This window comes from Pristis pectinata, chromosome 9 (genome assembly GCF_009764475.1).
Source record: "Pristis pectinata isolate sPriPec2 chromosome 9, sPriPec2.1.pri, whole genome shotgun sequence".
NCBI classification, from domain to species: Eukaryota; Metazoa; Chordata; class Chondrichthyes; order Rhinopristiformes; family Pristidae; genus Pristis; species Pristis pectinata.
The window spans coordinates 76,766,002-76,793,459 of record NC_067413.1 but is presented as its reverse complement, the minus strand read 5'-3'; the positions used below and the strand labels follow the sequence as shown (position 1 = coordinate 76,793,459).

At 38.2% G+C, this 27,458-nt stretch overlaps 1 protein-coding gene across 1 annotated transcript in view; it reads left to right on the top strand.

The window, feature by feature from the left end:
* LOC127574074 (aspartyl/asparaginyl beta-hydroxylase-like) overlaps positions 1-27,458 on the top strand; it is a 180,044-nt gene that overhangs the window by 18,155 nt on the left and 134,431 nt on the right. The window contains 3 exon segments of the mRNA XM_052022718.1: positions 5,437-5,586; positions 6,281-6,325; positions 12,571-12,639. Of these exon segments, the coding sequence (XP_051878678.1) occupies positions 5,437-5,586; positions 6,281-6,325; positions 12,571-12,639 (264 nt within the window).

Below are 27,458 nucleotides of genomic sequence, written 5' to 3'. Positions count from 1 at the left end.
AACCTCCACTTTAAATATCCCAATGACATGGCCTCCACAACTGTCTTTGGCAATGAATTCCACAAATTCACCACCCCTGGCTAAAGAAATTTCCCTTCATCTGTTCTGAAGGGATGCCCTTCTATTTCTGAGGTTGTGCCCTCCTGGTCCTAGATTTTCCCACTACTGGAAACATCCTCTCCACATTCACTCTATCCAGGCCTTTCAATAGTCAGAAGGTTTTAATGAGATTTCCCCCCCCCATCCTCCTTATAAACGCCAGCGAGTACAGGCCCAGAGCCATCAAATGCTCCCCATGCATTAACCCTTTCATTCCCAGGATCATTTTCGTAAACCACCCCTGGACCCTCTCCAATTCCAGCACATCCCTCCCTCCCTCAAATGTAGTCTGACCAATGCTTATAAAGCCTCAGCATTACGTCCTTGCTTTTATATTCTAGTCCTCTTGAAATAACAAGTGCTAGCATTGCATTTGCCTTCCTTACTACCGACTCAACCTGTAAGTTAACCTTTAGGGAATCCTGCACTAGGACTCCCAAGTCCCTTTTGCACCTCTATTTCTGAATTTGCTCCCCATTTAGAGAATAGCCTATGCCTTTATTCCTTCTACCAAAGTGCATGATGTGGTTTATATGTTGCAAAGAGTGACGAGATAATGGCCATGTAATCTGATTTAGAAATGCTTGAAGAATTAAATGTCAATCAGTTTGTCATCAATTTTGTTTTCCAAATTGTTCCATGGGACCTTTTGTGCTTACCTAGGAGGGCAAGCGAGGCCTTAGCTTCAATTCTGATGTGGAAAAACTGCACCCTGTGATAGTGCAACACTTTGTAATTAATGTAAAATTTGGATTATGTGATCAAGTCTCTAAAATGGTTCTTGAACCTACAAAGTTTTAATTTAGAGGGAAAAGAGCTGTTTGCCCATCTGAAGCAGACGTAATTTTCTTGCTTTGTGAATAAGTAAAAGATTAATAAAGAATCTCCGCATTGTGTTTGTGGCAAATCTCAGACTATTCCATGCATCATATTTAAATGCCCCAAGTACTGTTTTGAAGATGACCAAACTGAATTTAAGTTTCCGAATAAGCAGCCACTTGGCTACATAATGTCAAAATTTAAAGCTAAAATCAAATTATTTTGTTTGAATATCTCATTGCTCTATCCAAAGGCCACTTAAACAAAAAAAATTGTAAGGAAGAAATTGGTGTGTGGGGGGGTGGGGTGGGAAATTAGGAGGATCCATTTTGGTAAGCAGCCTGGTATCATTAACATAACCTAGCTCCTTAAAGTAGGCAAATGTTAGCAGACACTTAACATCTCACGCCTCACTGAATATTCAGATTCTATCTTTGGATTAGAGAGTATCCAGTTTGCTGTCCTGTTTTTTCCCCAAGAAATGAGAGGCAAAATAAAGAAGGAAACTAGAGACCACTATCTCAGCAGTGCTCAGCTACCTCATGATTAAATTTGGTATGTGCGGCTGAGCTACTTGGCATTATCATTTCTAAGCACGTTAGTGTAGAATATCCATCTTGTAAACCGTATTAAGTTAGATAGTTTGAATCTTAGAGTGATATTAGGGAAACATGGTTGTTAAGAGAATTGGAGGAAAACATTTCATTCTTTATTTCCTTTGATACTTATTCACAGCTTCATTACCCTCATTTTCCAAAACCAGGAGTACTGATGAATCAGTACTCCTTTGTATTGGACCCCACTTGGAAAGTGTCAAACTGATTTCCTATTCTGATTTGTTCTCAGTTACAGTTTGTAATTATGCAGAATTGGGCCTCAGTTGAGCCATCAAACTCATTTAGTTATGGATGCCTAGTATGCAAAGTTGTATTCAACCTGAAATAGCATTTCTTTCCCATTTAATCATTATGTTCCGAGCTTACCACATAGATACAATGAGAGTGCTGCATTTTAAAAATTTTTTTTAAAAAGTGAAATGGCTAGATTGAGTACGGACAGCTAATCTTTTAAAATCTGTGCTGATCATTTTACAACCCTAGTTACTTTGGCTTCCTGACCTGTTCCATTGTTGAATACCTACAGTAATACACCATTTGCTGACTTGAGGATTATAATGCATACTTGATTTGTGCACTAGTTGTGCAGGCTGTCTAAGGTTTTTGAAATTATCTGGCAGCGTGACTCTCATTCACATAAGTAGCAACAAATGCACAATGCATACAAAATGAGTGCTAGTGGGGGGGGGGGGTTAAATATGTCATCAAATCAGATTTATTAGCATCATTGCTGGCCCAAGTCTTGGAGAACATATCTGCCAGAAGCCCAGTCTGGCTATAAGGAGTCAATGCAAGGGTTAAATCCTTGACTTTCTATGTTTGACACAGCCTTTGTAGAGATGGGGACTCTTCTTTCACATTGAGGTGAGCCTTCATTGTTTTGTTTGGCAGTACTATGCTAAATGGGGTAGATTCAGAGCATGCATAGCAGTTCAAAATAGAGCATCCATGATCCACTGTTGCCATCAGTAGAAGAATGCCAAGAGGATAGAGTAGTGCAGTAATTGTGTTACTGGGCTTGGGAGCCAGAGCAATAGTACATAGAACAATACAGCACAGGAACAGGCAATTTGTCCCACTATGTTGTGCCAAACAAATTAAGTTAATGACACCTAATCCCTTCTGTCTGCACATAGTCCATATTCCTCCATTCTCTGCACATTCATGTGCTTATCTAAGAGCCTCTTAAACGCCTCTGTCGACTCTGCCTCCCCCACCACCCCTGGCAGCACATTCCAGGCACCCATTACTTTTTTTAAAAAAAAATTGCTCTTCACATCTCCTTTTGAACTCTCCCCGTCTCACCTTAAATGCATGCCCTCTGTATTTGACATCTTGACCCTAGCAAGAATGGTACTGGCTGTATCTATCCCTCTCACTTTTATAAGCTGATATCAGATCTCCCCTTGGCCTCCACTGCTCCAGAGAAAACAACCCTAGTTTGTCCAACCTCTCCTACTTGCATATGCCTCTAATCCAGGCAGCATCCTGGTAAACCTCTTCTGCACCCTCTCCATGGCCTTCACATCTTTCCTATAAGGGGCTGACCAGAATTGAATGCAGTACTCTAGATGCGGCCTAAGTAGAATTTTATAATGCTGCAATATAACTTCCTGACTCTTGAACTTAATGTCTCAACTAATAAAGGCAAGCATGCCATATGCCTTCTTTACCACTCTATCGACTTGTGTGGCCACTTTCAGGGAGCTATGGGCTTGGATCCCTCTGTACATCAACATCAACTGTATACTTTCCCTTTACACTTGATCTCCCAAAGTGCATCACCTCACACTTGCCTGGATTAAACTCCATCTGCTGTTTCTCTGCCCATATCTGCAACTGATATATTGCACTATATCCTTTGGCAGCCCTCTGCTCTATCCACAATGCAACCAACCTTTGTGTCATCAGCAAACTTACTAACCCACCTATAGTCACGAATATAGTCACGAATCCAGCCAGAATAAGACCCATTGATCACTAACCTCTGCCTTCTATGGGCAAACCAATTCTGAATCCAAATGGCCAAGTCACCATGGATCCCATGCATCTTAATCTTCTGGGTGAGTCTACCATGAGGGACCTTGTTGAATGCCTTACTAAAATTTGAATAATTGATCCAGCTATAAAAGTTAAATTTCCCAGTTGCTATGATTGAATTTGAAATTCAAATCATTATAAGCTAATAACAGTAAGGTTAACTATGAAACTGCTGAACTATTGCAAACACCCATCTGAGATGGGCTGCCTTGCCTGTCAGGCTTTAATGTGATTGCAGATCCACTGAGGTTTGCTGTTAACTGCCTCCTCAGTTTAGGGTCAATTAGGAATGGGCAACAAATACTGGCATTGTCAGTTACATCTAGGTTCTGTCTTTGAATAGACTTGATACAAAGGTCAGGATACTAACTGTGAATCAGTGATTGTGGAAAGATATTTTGGGGGGCAGCAATGGGTATAACTAAGTGTGGTGACAACCTAAGTGAAACTGCAATATGGAGCTACAGGGCTTCCTATAACAAAACCAAGTAATTCCACAATGAATTTTGCAAATCCAGTTCTGAATGGTGGGGGAAGAATTAATTAACTAACATTAAAAGGAATTTTTAGAGCTGATTATTGTAAATCTGATGCAAGTTGAGAATAGACATTTGCACAGCAGAATTGAAATTTATTCATATTATTTATTTGTGGAACAAGCTTTGGTTTTGTCTGTCGTTTACTTTTAGTGGATATAGTTGGTGTTATAAGCATACAGCTGGTTTGGGGATGGGGGAAGCAAATGTGTTGGGGTGAGAGAGGGTTTGAACAGCTTTGCTTTATTAATAGAAACCAGTTTATTTAAAACACATTTTCAGTTTGGAAGAATTTTAAATGGCCATAACCCTCTTTTAGATCAAGTGACTGTACCAGTGACTTGCAGTATCCCTGGCATACTTGATGATGTCTCTTTGGAAAGTGTTCCATTTTTGATCACTTGTACAGGGCACCTCCCAAATTATATCCTTGTTACAAATGAAGCATCCTAAAGATAACTAATGTAAGGGAATGAGGAATGAAATCTGTCCTGAAACCACTTTTTGCCAACTGGAAGGCCTTTGTCACTTGGTTCTATTGCAGACTTTGTCTGTGCTGAAGTACCAGAGTTAATGGAGGAGATCTATTGTTCTGTAATTGCTGGCTATTTGTCTCTGGGCCACCTTTTATTTCTTCTAGCCTGTCCCTGGCACAAACTTTGGCGGGGAGCCTGTCTCCAGCTCTTCAGTGTTGGAGCAGGGACTTCCTCAACCCAAGCGGCCTGTGACCCTTTCAGATTGGCCTTGACAGCTGACAAGCTCTGTCCTTGGGCTCACTTGCTGACATTGTACTTGAATGTTTGCATGTCAAAGACATTCTTAAAACAAAAAGCACTTGGCAAGTACAAAGAAAAAATTAAAATATTTAACAAAACAATATAACATTCAAACTTACTTAAATTGTAAAAGTGGAAAAAGCTTCGCATCTGGTAATCAACCTCTCTCATTCATTTGAACGGTGCCGCTGTTTATGTGGTTTAGGCTCAATGAGCAGGCTTTCCAGCTTGGGATTTGGGCAGCAAGCAGAAATTTGCATGGTCTTGTCGGACTCCATGAAGAGTCTGATGCACAACTGGCAGCAGGACCACACCTGGAAAGGTACTGATGTTAACAAAAGTATTGAGTCAGGTGACTTGGCCCAGTCAGATTCTGTGCCTTGTCATTGTGATATTAGATTTTAATCCAAATCAGGCAATTGGCATTTTGTGTTTGAGAGTCTATTCCTGCATAAATGTTTTAAAAAAAAAACCCAGTTATTAAACATTCAAGTGTTTTGTCTATTTGTTCATATACCACAGATGACCAACCACAATTTCTTGTTTCAGATAAACATGGCTCTAATAAAAATGGGAAGAAAGGAGATGGGCCTTCTGGAAGCTCGTTCTTCACATGGTTCATGATAATTGCTTTACTTGGAGTCTGGTCATCAGTAGCTGTTGTTTGGTTTGACTTGGTGGATTACGAGGATGTTCTGGGTAAGTTTATCACTTTTCAAATTGCTGTCGAAAGAAAACTCCTTAAACAGGATGTAATGTCTGGGGAAAGTGGAATTCAAAATCTTGTTTTCTAGTTCAATATTTCTTGAATTATTTTATTATTTTCATCCTGTAGATCAATTATCATTTTGGGTCACATCTCAATTGCAGTTGAAACAATGGTGGTCTGTGGTTGGCTTCCATAAATATGCCTCTTTCTATTGCTATAGTTGTGGATTCATTCACACTCTACAGTTTCTCCAGCTGTTTGTCCATAGTAGTCTAGTATAATCCTTGAAATGTACAAGAACTGTACAGCCACAATCACATTGCATATTGTAGTATAAAATAGCTCTTGCGATCTCTATGCATTCTACTGGGATGAGTTTCAAAAGCCATAAATCTTCACTGTTTTACTACAACTGTTGATTTAACTGCTCTTATTTGATTTCCAGGAATAATTTGTGTGAATTAAATACATATTTATGTGTAGTATATTTAAATCTTCAGTAGTCAGAAGTTGCATTATAGTCATTCAGTTAATATTTAAGATCAAGTTAAAACTGCACTGATTCATTTTGGGACGGCATATTTCTCAGACTTTTATGTATAGTGAGTTTTAGTCTCTTGTGCTGTGTATATAATAGCTCTTTTCCACAGTTCTTTAAGAGTTTTATTTTTATTACACATGCAGCAAAAGCAAAGGAATTCCGTTACAATTTTTCAGAGGTATTACAAGGTAGGATTTCCACTGTTCCTGTATGCTATGCTCTCTACTATCCTGAAATCTCCTCTGCAATTTTGTTTGGATATTATTATGTTGATCTTGAGATTTGCAGTGGTGATTTGGCTTATGCTTCATTGTACTTGGTATTTTTAGGGTACATTTCATTTTGCATATTACTGAATTTAGGAATTTAGGATTTGGCAACACTTTGTACACATCTACCATTCAATCAATATGTTTTTTTTTTGTTACAAACCAGGTTAATTTAAAGGAGAAAGTCCTTTATTTTTAAACAATGATCAAGTTGGACTTTTTTTTCCTGATCCACTTTTCAGCTTGTAGGGGTCTGAGGTGGTTGAAACGTCAGAAATGTGGGATTTGCAGTCCCTTCCACAAGTGGATTGGATTAGATCAGTTTATTGTTTTATACACCAGGGTGCAATGAAATTCCTTGTTCGCATGAAGCTCACAGGAAAAGGTATACATGGTAATAATACAACAGTGATACATTAGTGAGTTATAATTATGAAATAAGTTGGACAAAGTAGATCCAGAGAAAATATTTGGTGGAATCCAAAACTGGAGCCATAAGTACATGTAGTCAATTACACAAATAAAAATGTGTGGTTAAATTATGGAACTCCCTACCACAGGATGCTGTTGAGGCAAATAACTTGTTTTGCTGCACCCCCACTTTAAAGATTTTTAAATTCTGCGCTTCACTCCATTCTCCACTTTAATATAAATATAAAAACTATTTGCTCTTTTAATTGAGCCCCTTCCACATTTATCATGCTCAACTGCAACACCTACCCCAAACACTCCTAGTTTGAAAATGGAGGACTTGAATGCTTTTAGAAGGAATGTATAAGAGTTGTGTCATGTAGTAACACCAGTGCAGATTGGCTTGTTTCTCAGGTAGTTAACCAATCATGCCAGATGTAGTTTGTTTCCCAGGATTTTGTCAATCTCAAATTTTTCATGATTTGTTTTGCACCAGAGTGATTCAGTTCAAAATTTTCTCCACTATTTGGTGGGGGGGGGGGGGAACAAATTGTAGAACAAATTTTACTATTCAAAAAAAAAACTTTTTGCTTTATTGAAGACAGATCCACACTCATCAGCAAGTTGTATTTGTATGTCAAGTTCTTTGCTTCAAACAAAATTACATTCTTTAATTTGTCATTGATATCTGGTGCAAATTTTATTGAAAAGCATTCAGAAGGGTTGTTGTTTTGGACAGTCCTTTCACTTTGGGCCATTAGGTAACAATTTATGAATCATTGTTCATTCCAGATCTCCTAAGAGTTGCTCATCAAACATTTTGTAGTATGCTGAATGTGCTGCAATGAGTGATGCTCACAGAAGGTATTTACTCTTTGAATGACCAGGTTAAGGGAGAGAATTACAGATCTAAAAGGGTAGGCAGCTGAGGGGATGATTATCCGTGGATGAATTATGAAAATTGGAGATGTACAAAACATTCAGAAATGGAGCAGATTTTGGAGTATTAGAGAGCTAGCAGGGTAGGGCTTGTTAAAATTAGAGGCACTTGAGGTTAAAGTTTGAATGGCTGTGAGCTCTTGTATGAGAGGAAAATTCAATCTTATTTCAGATTCCTTTGTGCACTTTTTGTACATTCAGGCTAAAAATGTTGCATTGTCAACTTTATTTGGTCTTGCCATTATTTTTAAGTTACTGCAGGGACTAAGAACATTGTGTGCACTATAATGTTATGTGCTTCAACTTGGGGGTGGGGGGAGAGAAGAAGAGATGGCTATTGCTTTTCAAAATTAATTCTCCTGCCTTCAGCTGGCATGACGGTGCCTTTGTAATGAGCTTATTCTTTGGAGACAAAAGAGGCTGCAAAATCTGGAGCAAAAAACAAACTGCTGGAGGAACTCAGTGAGTCAAATAACATCTGTGGAGGCAAAGGGATGGTCAATGTTTTGGGTTCAGACCCTGCATATTCTTTTACTAGGTTGATTGTCAGCACTTGATGATCAGCCACCTGAACAATACTATTGTATACCATATTATTTGGAACATTACCTTGTACATCTCTAAGGCTGAAGGTTTTGTAATGTAAGAAGTCTATCTCGTTAATAATTCCCACATCCTAGAAAAAAAGTATTATGGTAAACTACAGTGGATAGAGGCATAATTCTGATTACTGCCCTTTGAGGCAGTTGGCGTACTTATTTTCTGCCTGATGTTCTGATCTTTGACCCCTTCAAATTGTATTTGGGTTATTATTGTGGAGGCTTTGTCTGTTTTGTTCATTTTTAGGTGAAGTGAATCTATTGGAACTGTGTGTGTATCAGTCTAGCATTAAAAATATATTCATAGACGTAAATGTGGGTAAAGGTCCAATAAGCCTACTCCACAATGTGATTTCTAGACTACCATGGTTAAATGTTCCTTTCCTGACAAACTCACTTAAAGCTGTGAAATTTATATATGCTATTTTATATAAGAGGAAAAAAGTTTTAAAATTCTATTCGGACTGCTTCAGATCAGAACTTGTTCAGGAAATTCCATGAACCAGTATTTCAGCATGAATCGTGCCTTCCTCACAATGTGATCTCTTCCCCATTGGGGAACATGCTCAGCTTCCTGAAGAAATGCAGGGTGTTACTACCCACACCAGCAGTTGATAATGTCTTCCAGAGGCCCTCTGTTATCCTGTAGCAAGTATTGCCTGTTATATTGACTATAAACTTGTGTCTTCTGGTCCTTTCTAATCTATTAGAACAGGAATGATTTATCAGTAGCAACACCCAGGCCTGTTAACCTTAATTGATCTGTTCACCTCCAGCTTCGTGATGTTCCCCGCACACGTGCGCGCACACACCCTCGCCCCCAAGGCATTTGAGGCTATCTGAGCAGCTGACATCCTCAAAGCTAGGAATCATTTGTGTAATTCCCTGCTGAACTTTCCTAAAGTTGCTCTATAGTCCAGTGAGGTGCTACAGCACTGCACCTTACCTTCAACAAACCTCTTGCGGGAGTGGAATTAATCTTCAGGTCAAATGGGAAACTAATCATCCTATAGCTTCTATACTCCAGAACAAAGGTCTACCCAACCTTGATAGTTGAGTTGCAGTATACAAACATTGTTTGCATTTGTGCATGCTTGGAGAATGAGCCATAAAACCATCTTTAACTCTTTCATTGAAGCATATGAGAAGATAAGTCTTGGACCCAACATCCACAAGGGAAAGATCCTCTACTATTATGCCCTCACTGTACATCACCACCCTCTGACAACTAAGCTTCACAACAAAATCCTAAAAAATTTTGTTCATGAAGGAAGGCAGCTCTTGGCAAAGAGACATCTGGAGTTCATCCATCAACTTCAATGTGCCTTCATAGCCTTTAGTCAATCAAAGAAAAGGATGTTTGATAAATAGTGCCTTGAACTTAACACAGATCTTGGTCTATCAGGCAACACTGATCCTTCCCTTCCTGTGTGCTTCAGGGACCTGGCTTACTACCACATCCACTATGTGGCTTTGAAAAGATACCACGAACTCTATCTCTGCAAATCCTCCAAGTTCACCTGAATTATAAGTGAACTCTTGTCCCAGGAAGAAATAACTGAGGTGGTCAGAGGAAGTGTGCAAGGACGTGCTCAGTTTCCATGAAAACATGTAATATTCCCACAGAGCTAGGGAATTCTTAGCCCATAACCAGTCAAAATGAAGAGAGAGCATTTGTGATGGTATTGACAATCTTGAATCCATGCATCAGGAGCACACAGAAGCCCTGTGTAAAAATGGTGGCAAGAGTGCAACAACTTGCAAGCTACTTGCTCACCCACCCTGTTGGGCACCTTCGACTACATCGGTGGAAGAAGCCGTGGTTTCTATGTTGGCTTCGCCATTTGCCTTTAGAACCCACAGAACCTGAATGGAAGTTGCTCTCAATTCAACACGACATTAGTAAATATTGTGAAAAGCTAGACACCATTAGAAAAGCACATTGAAATGGAGTCAGTTTCAGATATGGTGTTTCATATTTCAAAACCACAAGATACTCCTATCTTGTGAAATAATCTAGTGTGAAATACCTTAGCAAAGGTTATTTGAAATTTCAGGTCTACTGTATTTAACTGGTCCACATACCTAGTTGCTTCCTCAAAAATTCAAAGCTGTTATGGTTCCCAGCTAGCATCTTCCCAATAATGAATGTCAAGTTGATGGCCTGTTGTTTCCTGGCTTTAATTTGTTTTATTTTTAAATCACAGCTCTGTTTTAGGTTTCAGTATATGCAAAACTACTCAACTCTTGAACTATTGAAGTTTTTTTTAAAAAAAAGGGGCTTGGTTAGATGCTCTTCAAATCCAGAACCTTGTTAATCTTTGTCTTTTGTAATTTGTCAAAAATGACCAATTAGATAATATTCCTGTTCATTAATCAAGATGGATGATTTTTGTATTGGCAGTCAGTTATTATTGGGTGCCACAGGGGCTTGTGATGGGGCCTCAACTATTTACAATCTATATTAATCACTTGACAGAAGTCAGATTTGCTGATGGTGCAATGATTGGCTTAACAAGTTGTGAGGAGGAGACAAAAAGCCAGCGAAAGGATACAAATAGGTTAAAAGAATGGATAAGAAGTTGGCAGATAAAATATAATGTGGAAAAATGCAAGGTTATCCTGCTTGGAAGGAAAAATTTAAATAGTGAGATTGCAAAATGTTATGTTACAAAGGGTTCTGACGCAAAAGAATTGGCATGCAGGTACAGCAAGTAATTAGGAAAGTTAATGAAATGTTGGCCTTTAATGCAAGGGATATCGAGTATGAAAGTAAGGTATTTTGATGCACCTTCACAAGGTGCTGATTAGACTGCACCTCATGTACTGCATTCAGTTTTGGCCTCCATATTTATGGAAAGATGTACTTGTACTGCAGAGAAGGGTCAGCAGGTTGATTCTTGGGATTAAGGTGTTGACAGATGAAGAATCATTGGGCAGGTTGGACATGGGCCCATTGGAATTTAGAAGAATAAGGGGTGATTTTGTTGAAACACTCAAGATTCTGAGGGAGATTAACAGGATGGATACTGAGAGGATGTTTCCTCTAGAGTAGGTGTCCAGAACTAAGGAGCATGGTTTCAGAATAAATGTGTTGCTCATTCATGGTGAGGTGAGGAGGGTTTTTTCTGAAAGGCACGGTAGCATAGTGGTTAGCATAATGCTTTACAGCGCCAGAGACAAGGGTTTAAATCCGGCCACTGTCTGTAAGGAGTTTGTACGTTCTCCCTGTGTCTGTGTGGGTTTCCTCCAGGTGCTCCGGTTTCCTCCCACATTCCAAAGACGTACGGGTTAGGAAGTTATGGGCATGCTATGTTGGCACCGGAAGCGTGGCAACATTTGCGGGCTGCCCCCCAAAATCACTACGCAAAAGATGTATTTCACTGTGTGTTTCGATGTACATGTGACTAATAAAGATCTTATCTATTTGGAATTCTTTACCCCTGAGAGCTGTGGAGACAGTCATTGTGTACATTCAAGGTGAATATTGCCAGAGATCTCAACTACAAATTAGTTCAAGGGGTATGGGGAGAGAGTGAGGAAGTGGTATTAAGGCCAAGATTGGGTAAGGCATGATCTGATTGAAAAACAGAGCAGACTTGGTCTACTCCTGCTGCTTATGTTTTTATGTGCAGAGCTTCACCTGGAACATAAGCCTCATCTACGGCTATATGTACTACAACAAAATCCTTTAGTAGCTCTGACGTCCCGAGTGTAAGTTTGAATCATTCTTGGATGTCAAAAAGACCGTAAGGTACTTTTACAGTCTTTTTGATCTGTGACATAGCTTAAAAATGTTTTTACTATTGTTACTAGAATTATGTACCATTTATCTTTGCCAAAGATGTCTTGTATAATTCTATTCCTATTTCTGCCTTTCTTATATAAATTCCTTCAAGGGACTTTAAGATTCTTGTGTTACAAACTTTAGGTTATTTACACATTGAAAGGATTAAGTAAGTTTTTTAGCTCTGCTGGAATGTCATGGAGTATCTGCATGGTCAGAAAGAGCCTGGATCCCAATAATTCCTATGATGATGCTTCATGTACCAAGTGTTGTGTGGCGTGTGATCGAAGAAAGTATTGTAATTGTTTTTTTCCCAACTTGGGAGCATCTGAAGCTTTCACTTTTGCTGATGATTTTATGATGTGTATTTGTTGCACTGGGATGTAATTCAAAGGGTAATTGTTTTCCTTTCTTTCTCTTCTAAATAGGGAAACTTGGAATCTATGATGCAGATGGAGATGGTGATTTTGATGTAGAAGATGCCAAAATATTGCTAGGCAAGCATATTCCTGTTTTTATCTTGCATGGAGTTCCAAAGATGCACCTTTGGCAGTTGCATGAATGACTTTGGTTGTTGTGAAAGCTTAATTTTAAATGCAGCTAATGATTGAACTTACATGATCAATGTTCAAGAGTTTGTAACCTTATTTTCCATTTCTGAACACTAAAACTTGAGTTTGGAGATAAGAGAATTCACAATTATTCTGGGTGAAGGAACTAGTAAATGCACAAAAGTTTCATCTAATAGATAGAAGAACCTTATCATGCAATTGGAATCAAATCTTCAGATATCACTTTTTAAAAACATGTTTGTCATAAACACAGTTACAGCAGTTTCACAATAATACATATGCATTTGTGTATCTTTGTGGGCCACACGTTTAATTCAAAGTTTTGTTTAGATGTCGGGTTAGTTTGTTGATATGCCGGAGTTCTTGAGGATCTTTTAAATATCTGGTGATGTGCCAAAATAGGCAATAATCCAGAGACTTAATTGGTTTGCACTTGATCAGTTAAAATTGGACAAAAAAGCACAAACGATCATAAAATTATAAATATAACTTGAATATAGATCAAGGTTGTGTGACTTAAATGCTGCTCTGAAATGCATTGTTTTGGAAGGCAACCTTATTCACAAATGGGCCAAATTTTTGGCTGAAGATTAAAGTGCACTGTGTATCTGTATATTGCAGCTGTTTGAGTAAACCCTTCAGATTAGGGTTATTTTTATGTTCACAGGCAGTGGTAGACACTCAAGATATTAAAAGTTATCTAATTCTACTAAACTGGTAAAACTTAAATAGTTCACCATAGTTTTAAATGATTTTCAGTGAATGCAAATCAGGTGAATGGTTAGAAAATTCAGTTTACTTTCAGCTGAATTAATAAAATTGCACCAGATTGTCACTTGAGTACATTAATGAAAATTGTTTAATGCCAAGTGAAAGAATAAATAATATTACATTATGCTTCCATGTCTTGTAGATAGTTTTGTGTTTGTGATAAGGCAAACTTGAATTGTAACTAAACTTAAAAAATGGTGGAAATTGTACCTAATTTCCTGATTTTCTTTTAAAACTGAAACTTTGTCTTTTGTGGAGCAGTGGGAAAAGTGGAGTTTCTGAACCTCTGTCCTCGCTGTAAGTGGTTTGAGCTAGAGCCTGCCTGTCTGACCCATGGCCAACAGAACCCACTCTAAATGCTGAGTTTGGTTCAGGTGTATATACTGTTAAAATATTTAGATAGGTTGGGCTCAGTAGGTTTAACTGATTGGAATTATTAGTATGTGTCTTCTCAGTTAAGAGCAATGTATGTACAGCATAGCTGGTCTTTTTTTTCTGCTTTATGCCTCCTAGTTTAGTAGACGTGGGGGGGGGGGGGGGGGCGGAAGGGTGGTGGGCTGCAGAACAATAAAGCCGGAATGGAGCCGTGGTCAGGTTGGGTCCACGTCAGATCTTAATTTTATGGCCAAGCAGGTTTCTTGTCTGAGTTGTTTGGAACGTGGCTGGGGCATGTGAACTTCAATAAAAGTGATGATATTTCTGCTGAAAAATATCTTGAGCAGAGTAATTATTTGTATTCTCTTATCACTTCCTTGTGTCCACTTTTGTATGTTACTTCCAGGACAAATAAAATGCAACAGACTGCTTGTCTATAATTGTAATTTTTTTTCACTGCTATGCAAATTTCAAGTTTATTTTTTTAACTCTGTTCATATAGTGGCATTGCAATAAAAAAATAAGTATATTGGTAACACTTTAGATCTGGTCATAACTATAAATATCTGTTTATTACTTAAACCTGTTTCTTGTATCTTTAATGTTTGAGGACATTGTGAACAAAAGTGAAAGTATATATTGTACCCAACAGGCCCTAAGTAAATTTTGCAAAACTTGGGTTTACTAAATCCCAGTGAGTATACTTCCTAATTTAATTCAAGCAGTTATAATCTTAGAATTAGAATTCTGGTCCTCCAGTTGACTATTTTCAGGCTATCCTATTTGTTTCCTCAAATTACACTTAATTGAAGTATTTTTTTTAATAAAGGCAAAAACATTTACCTTTTGCATTCCCAATTTTGCCTCTGGCACCTAGTTGGGAATACAAAAGGTAGGTGGTGTTCTTGTTTGGGTGGTAGGGTGAATGGGGTGGGTTGGTGTTGAACGAGCAGAAGAAGGAAGAAGTAATTTTCTTTATAATACAAGCAATGATGTGATTTTAAGAGCTGATGTTCGCATCTCTGTAAATATGTGTGTTGATCCCATGTAGGGCACCTAAAGTAGCACTCCGCTGTTCTCTATTCTTCCATTTCTGTCTGACCACTTCTTTCTTTTCTCTCCTTTTTCCCTTTTTATTCTTATTTAGGCCTCACTAAAGGTGATGGTAGTAATGAACAAATTGGTACACTCGAAGAGGTCCTAGATATTATAACAGAGGAATCCTCAGATTGGGTTTATGGTTTCCTCTCATTTCTGTATGATGTAATGACGCCTTTTGAAATACTAGAAGAAGAAAATGAAGCATCAGAGGATGTTGCTGGTACGTCAGAGAATGAAGGGATTAAGGGGAAAGAAAATTGTGTAATACTGGATTTACAGAACCAATAGCAGTCATTCTAAATTTCTAGATGAAGTTGGGTGGAAAAAAAACATCCAAAATCCTCAGGAGCAAAATAAAATTTGTGGAGGAAAGTGGAAGTTGGTTTGAGGTTGAGATGTTATGTGATTTTCATTATTGATGTCTAAGATGCATGATTAAAATGCCTGTGAGTGCATTGTTGCATTACAGGTGACAATAATGGACAGTTACAAAATATGTGAAATACCTTTTTATTTATGAACCCATACAGGCTGTTGATTGTGTAATTGAATCCTTTGTGTGTGTGTGTATATACATATATGAAACTTTGTTGTAAATTGTCTAGTTTAACAATTTATGGAGTCTTTTAGTGGCAGTTTGCTCTAGGGAGAAGATGTACTCGTGTATTTACATTGAACTTTGTTCTTGTGTGTCTGCTTTTATGCAGCCATTTTAATTTTTTTCACTTTCTGCATTTGCGTTAAATAATGGAGAACTATCATTGGGTTGAGACATTAAAGTACTAAAACATCTGATTAATGCTTGGAGTGGTTCTTTGTGCATGATTATATAATGGAAATGTTTGCTTCTTGTAAATAACTTTTATAATCTTGCTATTTGAATATATGAATTTATATGCATTTTGTTTTGTATACTAATGAACTAATCCTTGTGTAAAGATTTTCTGATGTTAACTTAGCATGAGAAGTTTGCATGTTGGTATTCTGATGTAAATTATACTAAATGAGCATGTTTAATGATGTTCCTGGTTTTACGAAAAGATAAATAAATGAAATGTGAAGATGTGATTTTGCTTGCCATTATTTAGTGATCTGCATAAATGCATTAAACTGCACAATACTCTCGTGCACATTCTTGTAGAGCATTTGAATTGCCAAGGTGCCGAAAGTTACTGTCCAAGTGCTGGTAGATGGGTACTTGATGGTCAGCATGGATATTCTGGGCCATTTCTGTGGTATACAGCTGCATGAATCTGACTCGATAACTCTGCTCTTGATAAGTCTCTTGATGGATTTAGTGACAAAGGTATTGCATTTCAAATCTGATTTTAATGAACAAACAGTTTAGACTTTAAGAAACTTGGTACTCAAGCATCTTCTAACTCTCGTATTGGATGCATAGATGCTAATAATTGAGGCCTAATGGAGATTATATAAGAGAATGAGTGTAATAAAAGTAAAATTGCTTGCTGTCCACTTCCAACAATCAAATAACACCTTTTTTAACCTATTTAAGTTAGTTTTCATGTTTTTAATTTCTTGCAAAAATTTTTCTTTTTCATTTTTGACCACTTTGATTGCTGGTGTAGAGGTGGGACCTTGATGGTTGTCAAAGCTGTACTGTGAGTGCAGCAGATTTTCTACTTGGGTGATCCCTATGCTCACTTTCCAAGGGCTGAATGTTATTTTTAGTGGAAGACTATGCCCAGGACCATGCTGGAACAAGCACTATTGTCCCCAGGCAAGGGGCCAGTGGTTTGGGCAATGTAAGAAGTGCCCTGTGAATTTGGTTTGAGTGTAATTTTTAGTACAGAGAAATTAATTTTTAAAAGTGAAAACCTTTTTTCTAAGGTGCACCTTTTTTTGTTTAGTGTTTGTTTATTTAAAAAGTGTTATTTCCTTGATGTAGTATTACATTTGATTGAGGGGTCAGTAAAATATTTATTAAATCCATGTCTTATATAGAAATGTTTTTCTAGCAACAATATTTTAGAAGGATAGGAAGTTTGTATTTTAGATCTTGTGGTCTGTTTGCAGCTGAGTGATGTTAACACTTTATGCATTTTGGATTGATTGAAGGTGAAATGGTCATTTATCCCATGTTGTGAGGACAGACTTGCTTTTCTACAGTTTGTCAAGATTTTATTATTCTACTAGTTGTTTACATCATTTTTCTAGCCTATACAAATTGTAAAAAAAAAAATTCTTAACCTCTTTTGGAGTCTCAATTTAATTGAATTGTGTTTTCTTGGAATTATTGCAACTGGAGTCCATAAAAAGTGATTAAAATAGCAATCTTGTTTTGAGTACTGCAGAACCAGATGAAAATCCTGTGATATTTTAAGGAACATGTTTGAATGCATTGGTTGTTTGAAATTTAGTTTAGAAAAGTCTTTAAAGATGGTACATTTAGCTTGTCAAATTTTATTTTAGTATTTAATTTTTCCTCAATATTCACTACCCACACATTGTTACCGGTTAGTAGGAAGCTAGTTCACACTTGTGATCTTTTGGAAAGCAAGTTCTTTCATCTTACCCGAGATGGTGTGGAGGGAAGGTGTCTTTTGGCTACTGCTTCTGAAGTTACTTGATTGCCACTCTGGATTGTTCTTCCTTGTTGCATTAAAATGCAGTTTCAGAAAGATGGTATTGATTTTGTGAACAACAAGTTATCTTGGCCTGAACAAAAAAAAATTGCCTGATTGTTCCTTAAATATTTTGTTCTATGTTTTGGAGAAATTCACTTGCAACAATGACTTTAAAGTGCATTTACTATTCCCATGCAAGTGAATGTGGTAGGCCTTCTACTATACTGAGGCTCCATGAACACTTCAGATGCTGGTGTTGGTTGAGCAGAAAAATCTTATCAAGGGCAAGTAAAATTTATTGTTTCTTTTAATAGTGCAATGGGAGCTTTGGCATGCAATTGAAAGTGAAACGTGCTCAAAGGATTGCAATTCCAACAGTGGCATACTCTGTAATGAACTGCCAGCTGCACTAGGGTATGTTTCAGCGAAAATCTGATCAGTGCTTTCAGGAATTCTTTTGAGTTGATGTCTGAAAGCAACATGTGTTGGAGGTGAGCTAGTTATTGCCACCAGAGTTTGCTGGATCTTAGTGGGGAGCTCTCTTTGAGATCAGTGGTACTGGTAGTTTCACCTTTTAATGCAGGTTCTGAATCAATAACACTAATCTCTCGGCCACTTGTTTTATGTATCTGCAAAAAAAAAACTTATTTCCTTTTGAAAATGAATTATTGTGTAATCTCTGTACTTTTGCTGTAAGGCAGGGAACTGGGGCCTGTGCATAGATCCACATTGATACTACTCTGCCATCTACTGATAAGTGTGCAGAGTTAGATTGATTACTTGACATTATCCAGTCCCATGCTGGTGACCAATTTGGATTGTTGAAATATACTAAATTGACGTTATAAGTTTTTCTATAATGGAATGCAAACATGGAAAATCTGTAATGTCTTTCAGTTTTTTAAATGAGATTGTAATGTGCCATCTAGCTTCAAATGTGGTGCACCACTATTTAAAAGCTCATTTTGAAGGGTTGGGCTAGGGGGTGGTGGCAGTGAGAAAAGTGGTGGAGGGTGTGATTAAGTTTATTAGTTCAGGTTATCAAAATTTTATTGTGTGCAAAGTAAGAGTGTTTAAAACAAATTTCACGCAGAATAATATTTTATTGTGTGCAAAGTAAGAGTGTTTAAAACAAATTTCACGCAGAATAATATTTTCTGCAGGAATTTGATATATCTCAAGCAAAAATGTTGGTTCTAAGCAGTACTTTTAGACTGGCTACAAAGAAAGGGCACACAAACTAGGCGTTAGTTTATTGTAGCCCTTTATTTTTGTATAACTGCTTATGATGTGGCTGTTTATAGCTTCACCAGGCAGTTTACTTTGAGGTTTAGATCCATCTCAGTGGAGGCTGTTTTCCCCACCTCTCTCCCAAGTTCTTTTGGTGAATATCTGCTGGTACTGAATTATTGGAAGGATAGTTCTGTAAATTCTTTGTAACTGTTAACAACCTGCTAGCAAGAGTTTAAGCATACATTTTGTGTATTTGTTCTCGATCATAATGATTTGTAAATATCTTTAATCGTTTAGCACATCTATTTTCATTTTAATTAGATGAAATGTTAGTGGTTTACAGTTTTCTACATGGCACTCTAGTGGTTCTGCAATAGCCAGAGGTTGAGTTTTCATCTCATTTGTAGAGCTGTGTCTACTCAGCTTATGATTTGTTGTCAAATTATCTGGATTTTCTTAAATTTAGGATTCATTTTTCGCCTATTCTTGCATTTGATTTTTCCATTTAATATTTTTTACTCCAGTATTTTGGTTGGCTTTGAAATTCATGGCTCAAATTAAGAACAATTGTTTAGAGCTACTTGTCTGCCCTGTGGAATTGTGGTTTTGTGATGCTCATTTGCATTATGGTGTCTCTCAATTTGCTATAATATTGTAATTTCCATGTGCTTTATAATAAGAATGGAAACTACAAACAAGTGTCAAAATCTGGTACACTGATTACAGGATGTATAATATTTCAATCAGTTGATTGCTTAGCACTGTGGATGATGTCAAACTTTTTAAGGACCCAACTGCTTTCAACTTATTTCTCAATGTTATATCTGTAAAGTTCCACCTGCACATTTGATTTGTCATGGTATCGATGGCTCAGATGGCAAAAGACAAGGTCTGAATCTGTACAATATTGACCAGAAGTGTTCTTAATAGTGCTGTGGTTATGTGAAGTTTAGTGATCTAGACTGGGCTTTGTTTTTTCAGCATATAATTATATTGGATTGTATTTATCAGCAAAATATGTTGCATGTGTTGGTTGTAAAGACAATGGTGTTACATATAGATATTTCTAACTCTTATTTTGAAATAAGTGAAAATAGAAGTGGCCTTTACAGAAAGGGCATGATTATTATCATTTGATTGTCCTTCTTTTTGCCAAGGGAACAGGCACAAGGATGGCTGTTAGAGGAAAGCTATTTGGTGAAAATATTTTTATTATTGAATGTTGTAAATGTGCAGTATACTAGCTATGGATTTCAAACTCTAAAGCAGATTCGTCCAATGGATGATGTAAGAAGCGGAGGGAGTAATGATTTAGTGTATTGGTTTGCTTGTGGAGTGGAATCTAGGTAGGACTGGTGAAGTCAAAAACTTCACCTGCATCTATAGATGCCATGTGAAATAATTTTTGACCTGTTTTAATGTTTTGCTTGATGGACATTAATAATCAATATTTTGTTTTTTTTTAGGATTGAACTCTCCAGAACCAATAAATTTTTATAGTCTGCATTCATTATAGTTTTTAAAATCAGTTTTTCTTTAAAAAAAAATAACTTCTAACATGGAGTAATGTGTCAGTTATAGAGCTTTCTGCTGTCCTGGAAGATTGATATTGTGTGGTGACTGTAGGTTTCACTTCACAGGCGATCCCTGTTACGGGCGTTTGGGTGACAGAAATTTGCCCTTGCAGAATTCACAAATCACTACCCAGACATCTGGGACGTAGAATAAAATTTTACTCTTACCAAATTTGTGGGGAGAATATTGAATTAAGAAACAAAATGGAAAGAACTAACAAATTTGTTCATTTTTGTATTTTCAGCTCTTATTTCTTGACATATGCACAGATAGTGTGGCTTGCTTTTAGCATGGTAGGGTCATTTTGCTGTCTGGCAGGTTTTTTTACCCCAAGAGTTTTCTATACTATTTACCCTCAATGTCTGAAACAGGGCCAGCAAATTTAAATGCAAGTTGTAAACTTGACTCGCAACAAATAATAGTGGTCGTTTATGTCATTAAAGTATCTTACTTGCACTTTTAGATGCATATCAAATGTCTCCATTCAACTTGAAGGTGATTTAAAAATCTGCAGTCGCTTGCATCTCCAAACAGAGCTGCTGGCCACTTAAGCGGTTTGCTTTGGAGACTGAAAAGGTAATCTCTTAAGTGGTCCCCCTGCCGTGAACGAGCAGCTGCATTGCAGCAGCATTATTATTGAGAGAAAAATGTCCCATAGGAACGCCCCTCCATTTATAGCATGGGATTCAATAGGAAATACAGTCTTGAGTAATGGAAAATCGCAATACGGATGGTTTTCTATGAATGCAACCCCTCCATAATGTGGGGGTCATAAGTATTTGGATACAGTTTCATCACTAGTTTTTTTTCTATCTTATTGAGGTTTTTGTTGTTAGCATCATCCTGTTTGTTCTTGCTGCTTTCCTTGCTATTTTGACCAGTAAGTTCAAATTTTTTTCTTAATCTATTTCTATTCAATTTCATCATGTTATCATGCATCATGCAAGCTTTATTGACGAAAGCCAAGTACTGTATCCCATTTTGACCTTGGAATCTGAGCATGTGCACATTTCAGTCTGGATGCTTCTTTCCAGTGATCTTTTAAAATTGTTTCATTAATCAGACGTATAATTATTGTCTATGAACTAATTGAAAACTTTAGTCTATTTTTCCTTCTTGTGACTGACAGAACCAGGAGGGAAAATGAAAGCAAAGGCAAAGTCTAAGGAAAAAGGTATTTTGCTGAAAAGCTAGTAATAATGAGCTGTTAGCTGAATTGGGTTTGTGAAAGCATGCACTGCATGAATATTTCTTTTAATGATGAAATGCATCTTCCATCAGTTGCACATGTTTTCATTTTTTTTTGCAACATTTTAGTGTGCAGTGTTGACAAATTTGAAAGTCCGAAGACAGCATTTTCAACATTTTTAAAACTTTACCTAAATTGTTTTTGTGATTATTCTGTACAGCAGTAGAGTAGAATATCTTTAAATGTATACCTGTGTACCAGTAAACTCAGATTAAGGAACATAAGGGACCCAGGAGTATGTGCATCTTTCGTTGAAAGCGGCATCACAGATTGGCAGGGTGATGAAAAAGGCATTTAGCACGCTGGCCTTCATCAGTCAGGGCATTGAGCATAGGAGTTGAGACGTTATGTTGCAGTTGTATAAGTCGTTAGTGAGGCTGCACTTGGAGTACTGTGTACAGTTTTGGTCACCCTGTTATAGGAAAGACATGGTTAAACTGGAAAGAGTGCAGAAAAGATTTACAAGGATGTTGCCAGGACTAGAGGGCTTGAGTTATGAGGAGAGATTGGCAAGGCTAGGTCTTTATTTTCTTGGAATGTAGGAGAATGAGGGGCGACCTTATAGAAATGTTTAAAATTGAGAGGCATTGATAAGGTGGATGGTGACACCCCTTTCCCCAGGGTAGGGGAGTCTAAAACTAGAGGCATAGATTTAGGGTAGGAAGGGAAAGACTTAAAAGGGAACTGAGGGACAAATTTTTCACGCAGAAGGTGATAAGTATCTAGAAAGAGCTGGCAGAGGAAGTGGTTGAGGCAGGTCCAATATTATCATTTTAGAAGCACTTAGATAGGTACATGGAGGGGGGGGGGGGGGTGTTCTTAGAAGGATATGGGCCAAACGCAGGAAATTGGGACTAGCTCGGTGGACATTGTGGTTGGCATGGACTTGTTGGGCCGAAGAGCCTGTATCCATGCTGTATTGATCTATGATTCTCTAACTAATAAATTAATAGTGCCATTAATTCACTGTGTGCAAACCTGAAGATTATTAGTACAATAATAACTTAGTGAAAACAGTCTTTTGGATAAAGGAGGGCAAGATTGTTTCCTGTAGATTTGTCTTTTTGGAAAAAATTGGTATCCATTGTTAGAACTACAGTGTCTCAAGGGTATCATTAAGAAATCAACTGAAAGTAGGAAATAATAGGCGGTAGTTAAGAGAGTTTTAAATTGGAATGGCTGGAAGGGATGTTAAAGCAAAAAGCTGTGACAGGAATTATTACGAAACATTTTAAGAGAACTTTCTTATAGCATGATACTGTATTGGTCAAGTTGAAATCCTCAAATACTTTCAAGGTAGATAATACTTGGAACAAATCCAAGAAATTCTTCCCCTTTATCTTGAATTAATCTAATTTTTAATTAAAATACTGAATGTGATGTATCATACAATTTCTAATGCTTGCATTTCAAGTTGTGCACCTGTTTTGAGTGCAAATTAGAATTTTGGCATGGAATTGTTTGTGGTGGTTTGCAAAAAGATGAATGTATTTTGAGCATGTCTGTTCTACTTAGCAATATAGATGATTCTTGATTCCACAGAGTAAGTCTCCAAATACTGATTTGCGCTTTGTAGTGAAGAGATATTTAGTCTAGCAGTAAAAAAAATCCTTTGGCACTGTGCAGAATGAATGAAATAATATGCAAATATACTGGTACAAGGAGGAGTTTAAAGTAAAACAAGTCAAATAGATGTATGAAATGGACTTCTTTTGCAAGTTTTTTGTTTTAAAGTAATAGAGAAATTGATAGTATGGTAGTTAAGTCTTTAGGACCTGATGGATTCTACTCCAGGATATTAAAAGAAATAGATGAGAACGTTACAGATATGTGGCTTTCCATTATTTAAGAAGGGTTGAGAAGAGAAATCGGGCATCAGTTTAAGACCGTATGAGGAAATTACTTGTTTCTATCAACCACAAAATAATTGGGTGCATAAAGTATCAGAGATATGGATTTGAGGGATAGTTAATATGACAGCATCCCTGTTGGAAGTACATTATGGTCTATTGAAATGTAAATACATGTAAGAAAGTGCATTTAGTTTGGAAACAATGAGATTATTAGCAACAATTCTATAAATGGAGCATGTGGCACAAGTATAAGAAGGAATTTAGATATACAGAAGTTATGGCATAGATATGCCAAGTTACTGATAGGGAAGAAGAAACTAAATACTAACTAATAGAATAGGCATGGCCTGTTAGGGTTTTAAAGACTACAAGAGGGTTTAGATTAAGAAATAAAAGCAAGATGAGACTATTAAGTCCTATTGTGATTTTTGATATCCATTAGTTCCCTAAATGTCCAAAAATCTGTCAATCACCAGTCTTGAATATTCCTAGCAACTGAACTATCCAGGTGGAAAAATCCCAGAAATCAATCGAGTGTATCTTTGCTGTACTTCCATTGCAGGTAGATTTTTCCTTGGATTAAGAGATCAAACCTGCACACAACATCCCAAATGTGGTCTCACCAGAACTTAAATAATTTGTACTCAGTTTCTTGCAGTAAAGACCAACATGCTGTTTGCCTTCCTAATTATTTGTTTTCCCTTCATGTTAACTTTCAGTATGAAAGCAAAATGCTGGAAACACTTTGCTGGTCAGGCTGTTAATTATGTTTCTCTTTCCACAGATGTGCCCTTGCCTTGAGTGCTTTTGTTTCAGATTTCCAGTATCTGCAGTTTTCTTTTGTTTTTCAATTATTCTTAACTTGTGAAAGGATGGCCATGTTACACAACTTTTCAGTGTATTGCCACTTAAAAAGTAGTCTGCTTTCCTATTTTCCCCAAAGTGGATGACTTGAGTTTTATTGCATGTTATATTCCATTTACCATGTCCATGCCTCTTCACTTAGACTGTTTCCTCTGAAGTGCCTCTGCATTCTCCTCACAACTCTGATTGCCATCCATCTTGGTATCAGCAGTAAGCCTGGACATATAACAATTGGTCCCTTTGATCGATAGGGTGGGGCAGCTGCCTTAATATCTGTGGCACCTGACAAATCAAAGCCTGCCCACACAAAAATAGACCTATTTATTTTGACCATTTTTTGTTTGTTGACCAATCTTCAATCTGTGATAGTATATTACCCCCAATTTTATGTGTTCTAATTTTGTTGAATAGTCTCTTGTGTGGCACCTTGCTGAAGGCCTTGTGAAAGTCCAAATGTACCACATTCACTGGTTTACCTTTGCCTATTCTGCTAGTTACAATTTTAAACACTATTTTCTTTACACAAGTCCATATTATTCTAATGTTATTTTCTAAATGCCAATTTATGACTTTCTTGGTAATAGATTCTGGCATTTTCCCTTCCAGTGATGGTCTTTAGTTCCTGGTTTTAGTTCTCTCCCTCCTTGCTTAAAATAGAAAATAAGAGCAGGATTAGGTCTTTTGGCCCTTCAGCTGTTTGATCATTCAGCATCTGCATGAGGTGCATCCAGCTGCAGCTCCTTACAGTGTTGGGGAACTGGAGCTGCAGCTGGATGACCTTCGGCTCCTATGGGAGAATGAGGGGTTCATAGATAGGAGTGACTGCCTCCCTGTAACTCTTAAGCTGCAGGAGGCAGGTAGTTGGGTGACCATCAGAAGGAAGGAGAATAGGCAGGTTGTGTAGAGTACCCCTGTGGCCCTTCCCCTCAATAACAGGTATACTGCTTTAGATACTGTTGAGGGGAGAGAATGACCTACCAGGGGAAAGCCACAGTGACCAGATCTCTGGCACTGAGCCTGGTTGTGTCGTGCAGAAGGGAAGGGGGGAGAAGAGGAGAGTGGTAGTGATAGGGGATTCCATAGTAAGGGGGACAGACAGGAGATTCTGTGAACGTGAAAGAGACTCCTGGATGGTATGTTGCCTCCCAGGTGCCAGGATCAGGGATGTCTCTGATCGGGTCTACAGCATTCTGAAGGGGGAAGGGCAAACAGCCAGAGGTCGTGGTACATATTGGTACCATTGACATAGGTAGAAAAGAGATGAGGTCCTGAAGAGGGAATACAGGGAGCTCAGTAGGAAGGTGAAAAACAGGACCTCAAGGGTAGTAATCTTTGGATTGCTGCCTGTGCCACGTGCCAGTGAGGGTAAGAATAGGATGATTTGGCAGATGAACGCGTGGCTGAGGAGTTGGTGCAGGGGGACAGGGTTTCAGATTTGTTTATCATTGGGATCTCTTCTGGGGAAGGTACAACCTGTACAGAAGGGACAGGTTACACCTGAACTGGAGGGGGGTGGGGGGGGGCTGATATTCTTGCAGGCAGGTTTGATAGAACTGTTGGGGAGGGTTTAAACTAATTTGGTAGGGGGATGGGAACCAGAGTGATGGTTCTTGTGCATTTAGTGTACAAGTAGATGTAGTGTGTAGAAAGACTGTGAGGAAGGATAGGCAATTGAAAGGGCAAAATTACAGTCAGTTGGATGGGCTGAAGTAAGTCTACTTTAATGCGAAGTATCAGGAACGAGGGTGATGAACTTGGAGCATGGTTAAGTATATGGAACTAATGTTGTGGCCATTACAGAGACTTGGCTGTCACAAGGGCAGGAATGACTGCTGGATATTCTGGGGTTTAGATGTTTCAATAGGGATATGGATGGAGGTAAGAGGTGGGGGAGTGCCTTTGCTGATCAGGGACAGTGTCACAGCTGTAGAAAGGGAAGATGTCCTGGAGGGATTGTTTACTGAGTCAGTGTGGATAGAAATCAGAAACAGGAAAGGAGCAATCACTCCACTGGGAGTATTCTACAGACCTTCCCGCCCCCCACCCCCCCCATAGCAGCAGAGACACTGAGGAGCAGATTGGGAGAAGTGCAAAAATAACAGGGTTGTTGTCATGGGTGATTTCAACTTCCCTAATATTGATTGGCACTTCCTTAGTGTAAAGGGGATAGATGGGGCAGAGTTTGTTAGGTGTGTACAGGAAGGAAGGAATCCTGACACAGTATGTGGACAAGCCGACTAGAGGAGAGGCCATACTGGACCTGGTACTAGGCAGTGAGCCTGATCAGGTTTAAAATCTCTTGGTGGGAGAGCATTTTGACCATAACTCCTTGATCTTTACCACAGCTTTGGAGAGGGACAGGAGCAGACGATACTGGAAAGCATTTAATTGGGGGAGGGGGTATTATGATGTTATTAGGCAGGAACTTGGGAGTGTAAATTGGGAGCAGATGTTCTTGGGGAAGTGCACAATGGAAATGTGGAGGTTGTTTAGGGAGTATTTGCATGGGGTTCTGAATAGGTTTGTCCCATTGAGGCAGAGTAAGGATGGTAGAGTGACGGGACTGTAGTTGACAAGAGATGTAGAACATCTTGTCAAGAGGAAGAAAGAAAGTTACCTAAGGTTTAGAAAGCAAGGATCAGACAGGGCCCTAAAGAGTTACAAGGTAGCCAGGAGGGAGCTTAAGAATGGGCTTGGGAGAGCTAGAAGGGGGTATGAGAAAGCCTTGGCGAGTAGGATTAAGGAAAACCCCAAGGCGTTCTACATGTATGTGAAGAATAGGAGGATGACTGGAGTTGAGGGTAGGACTGATCAGGGATAAGAGGAAATGTGTGCCTAGAGTTGGAAGAGGTAGGGGAGGTCCTTGATGAATACTTTGCTTCAGTATTCCCCAGAGAGAGAGAGAGAGACCTTGACGTTTGTGAGGGTAGCGTATCACAGGCTGATTATGCTAGGGCCTCACTGGTCACAGGAGTAGTACAGATGAGTGGTGAGTGGCAAATGTTGTTCCTTTGTTCAAGAAGGGGAGTAGGGACAACCTGGGAAATTACAGGCCAGTGGGTCTTTCTTCCGTGATGGGCAAATTACTGGAGAACATTCTTAGAGACAGGATTTATGGGCATTTGGAGAAGCAAA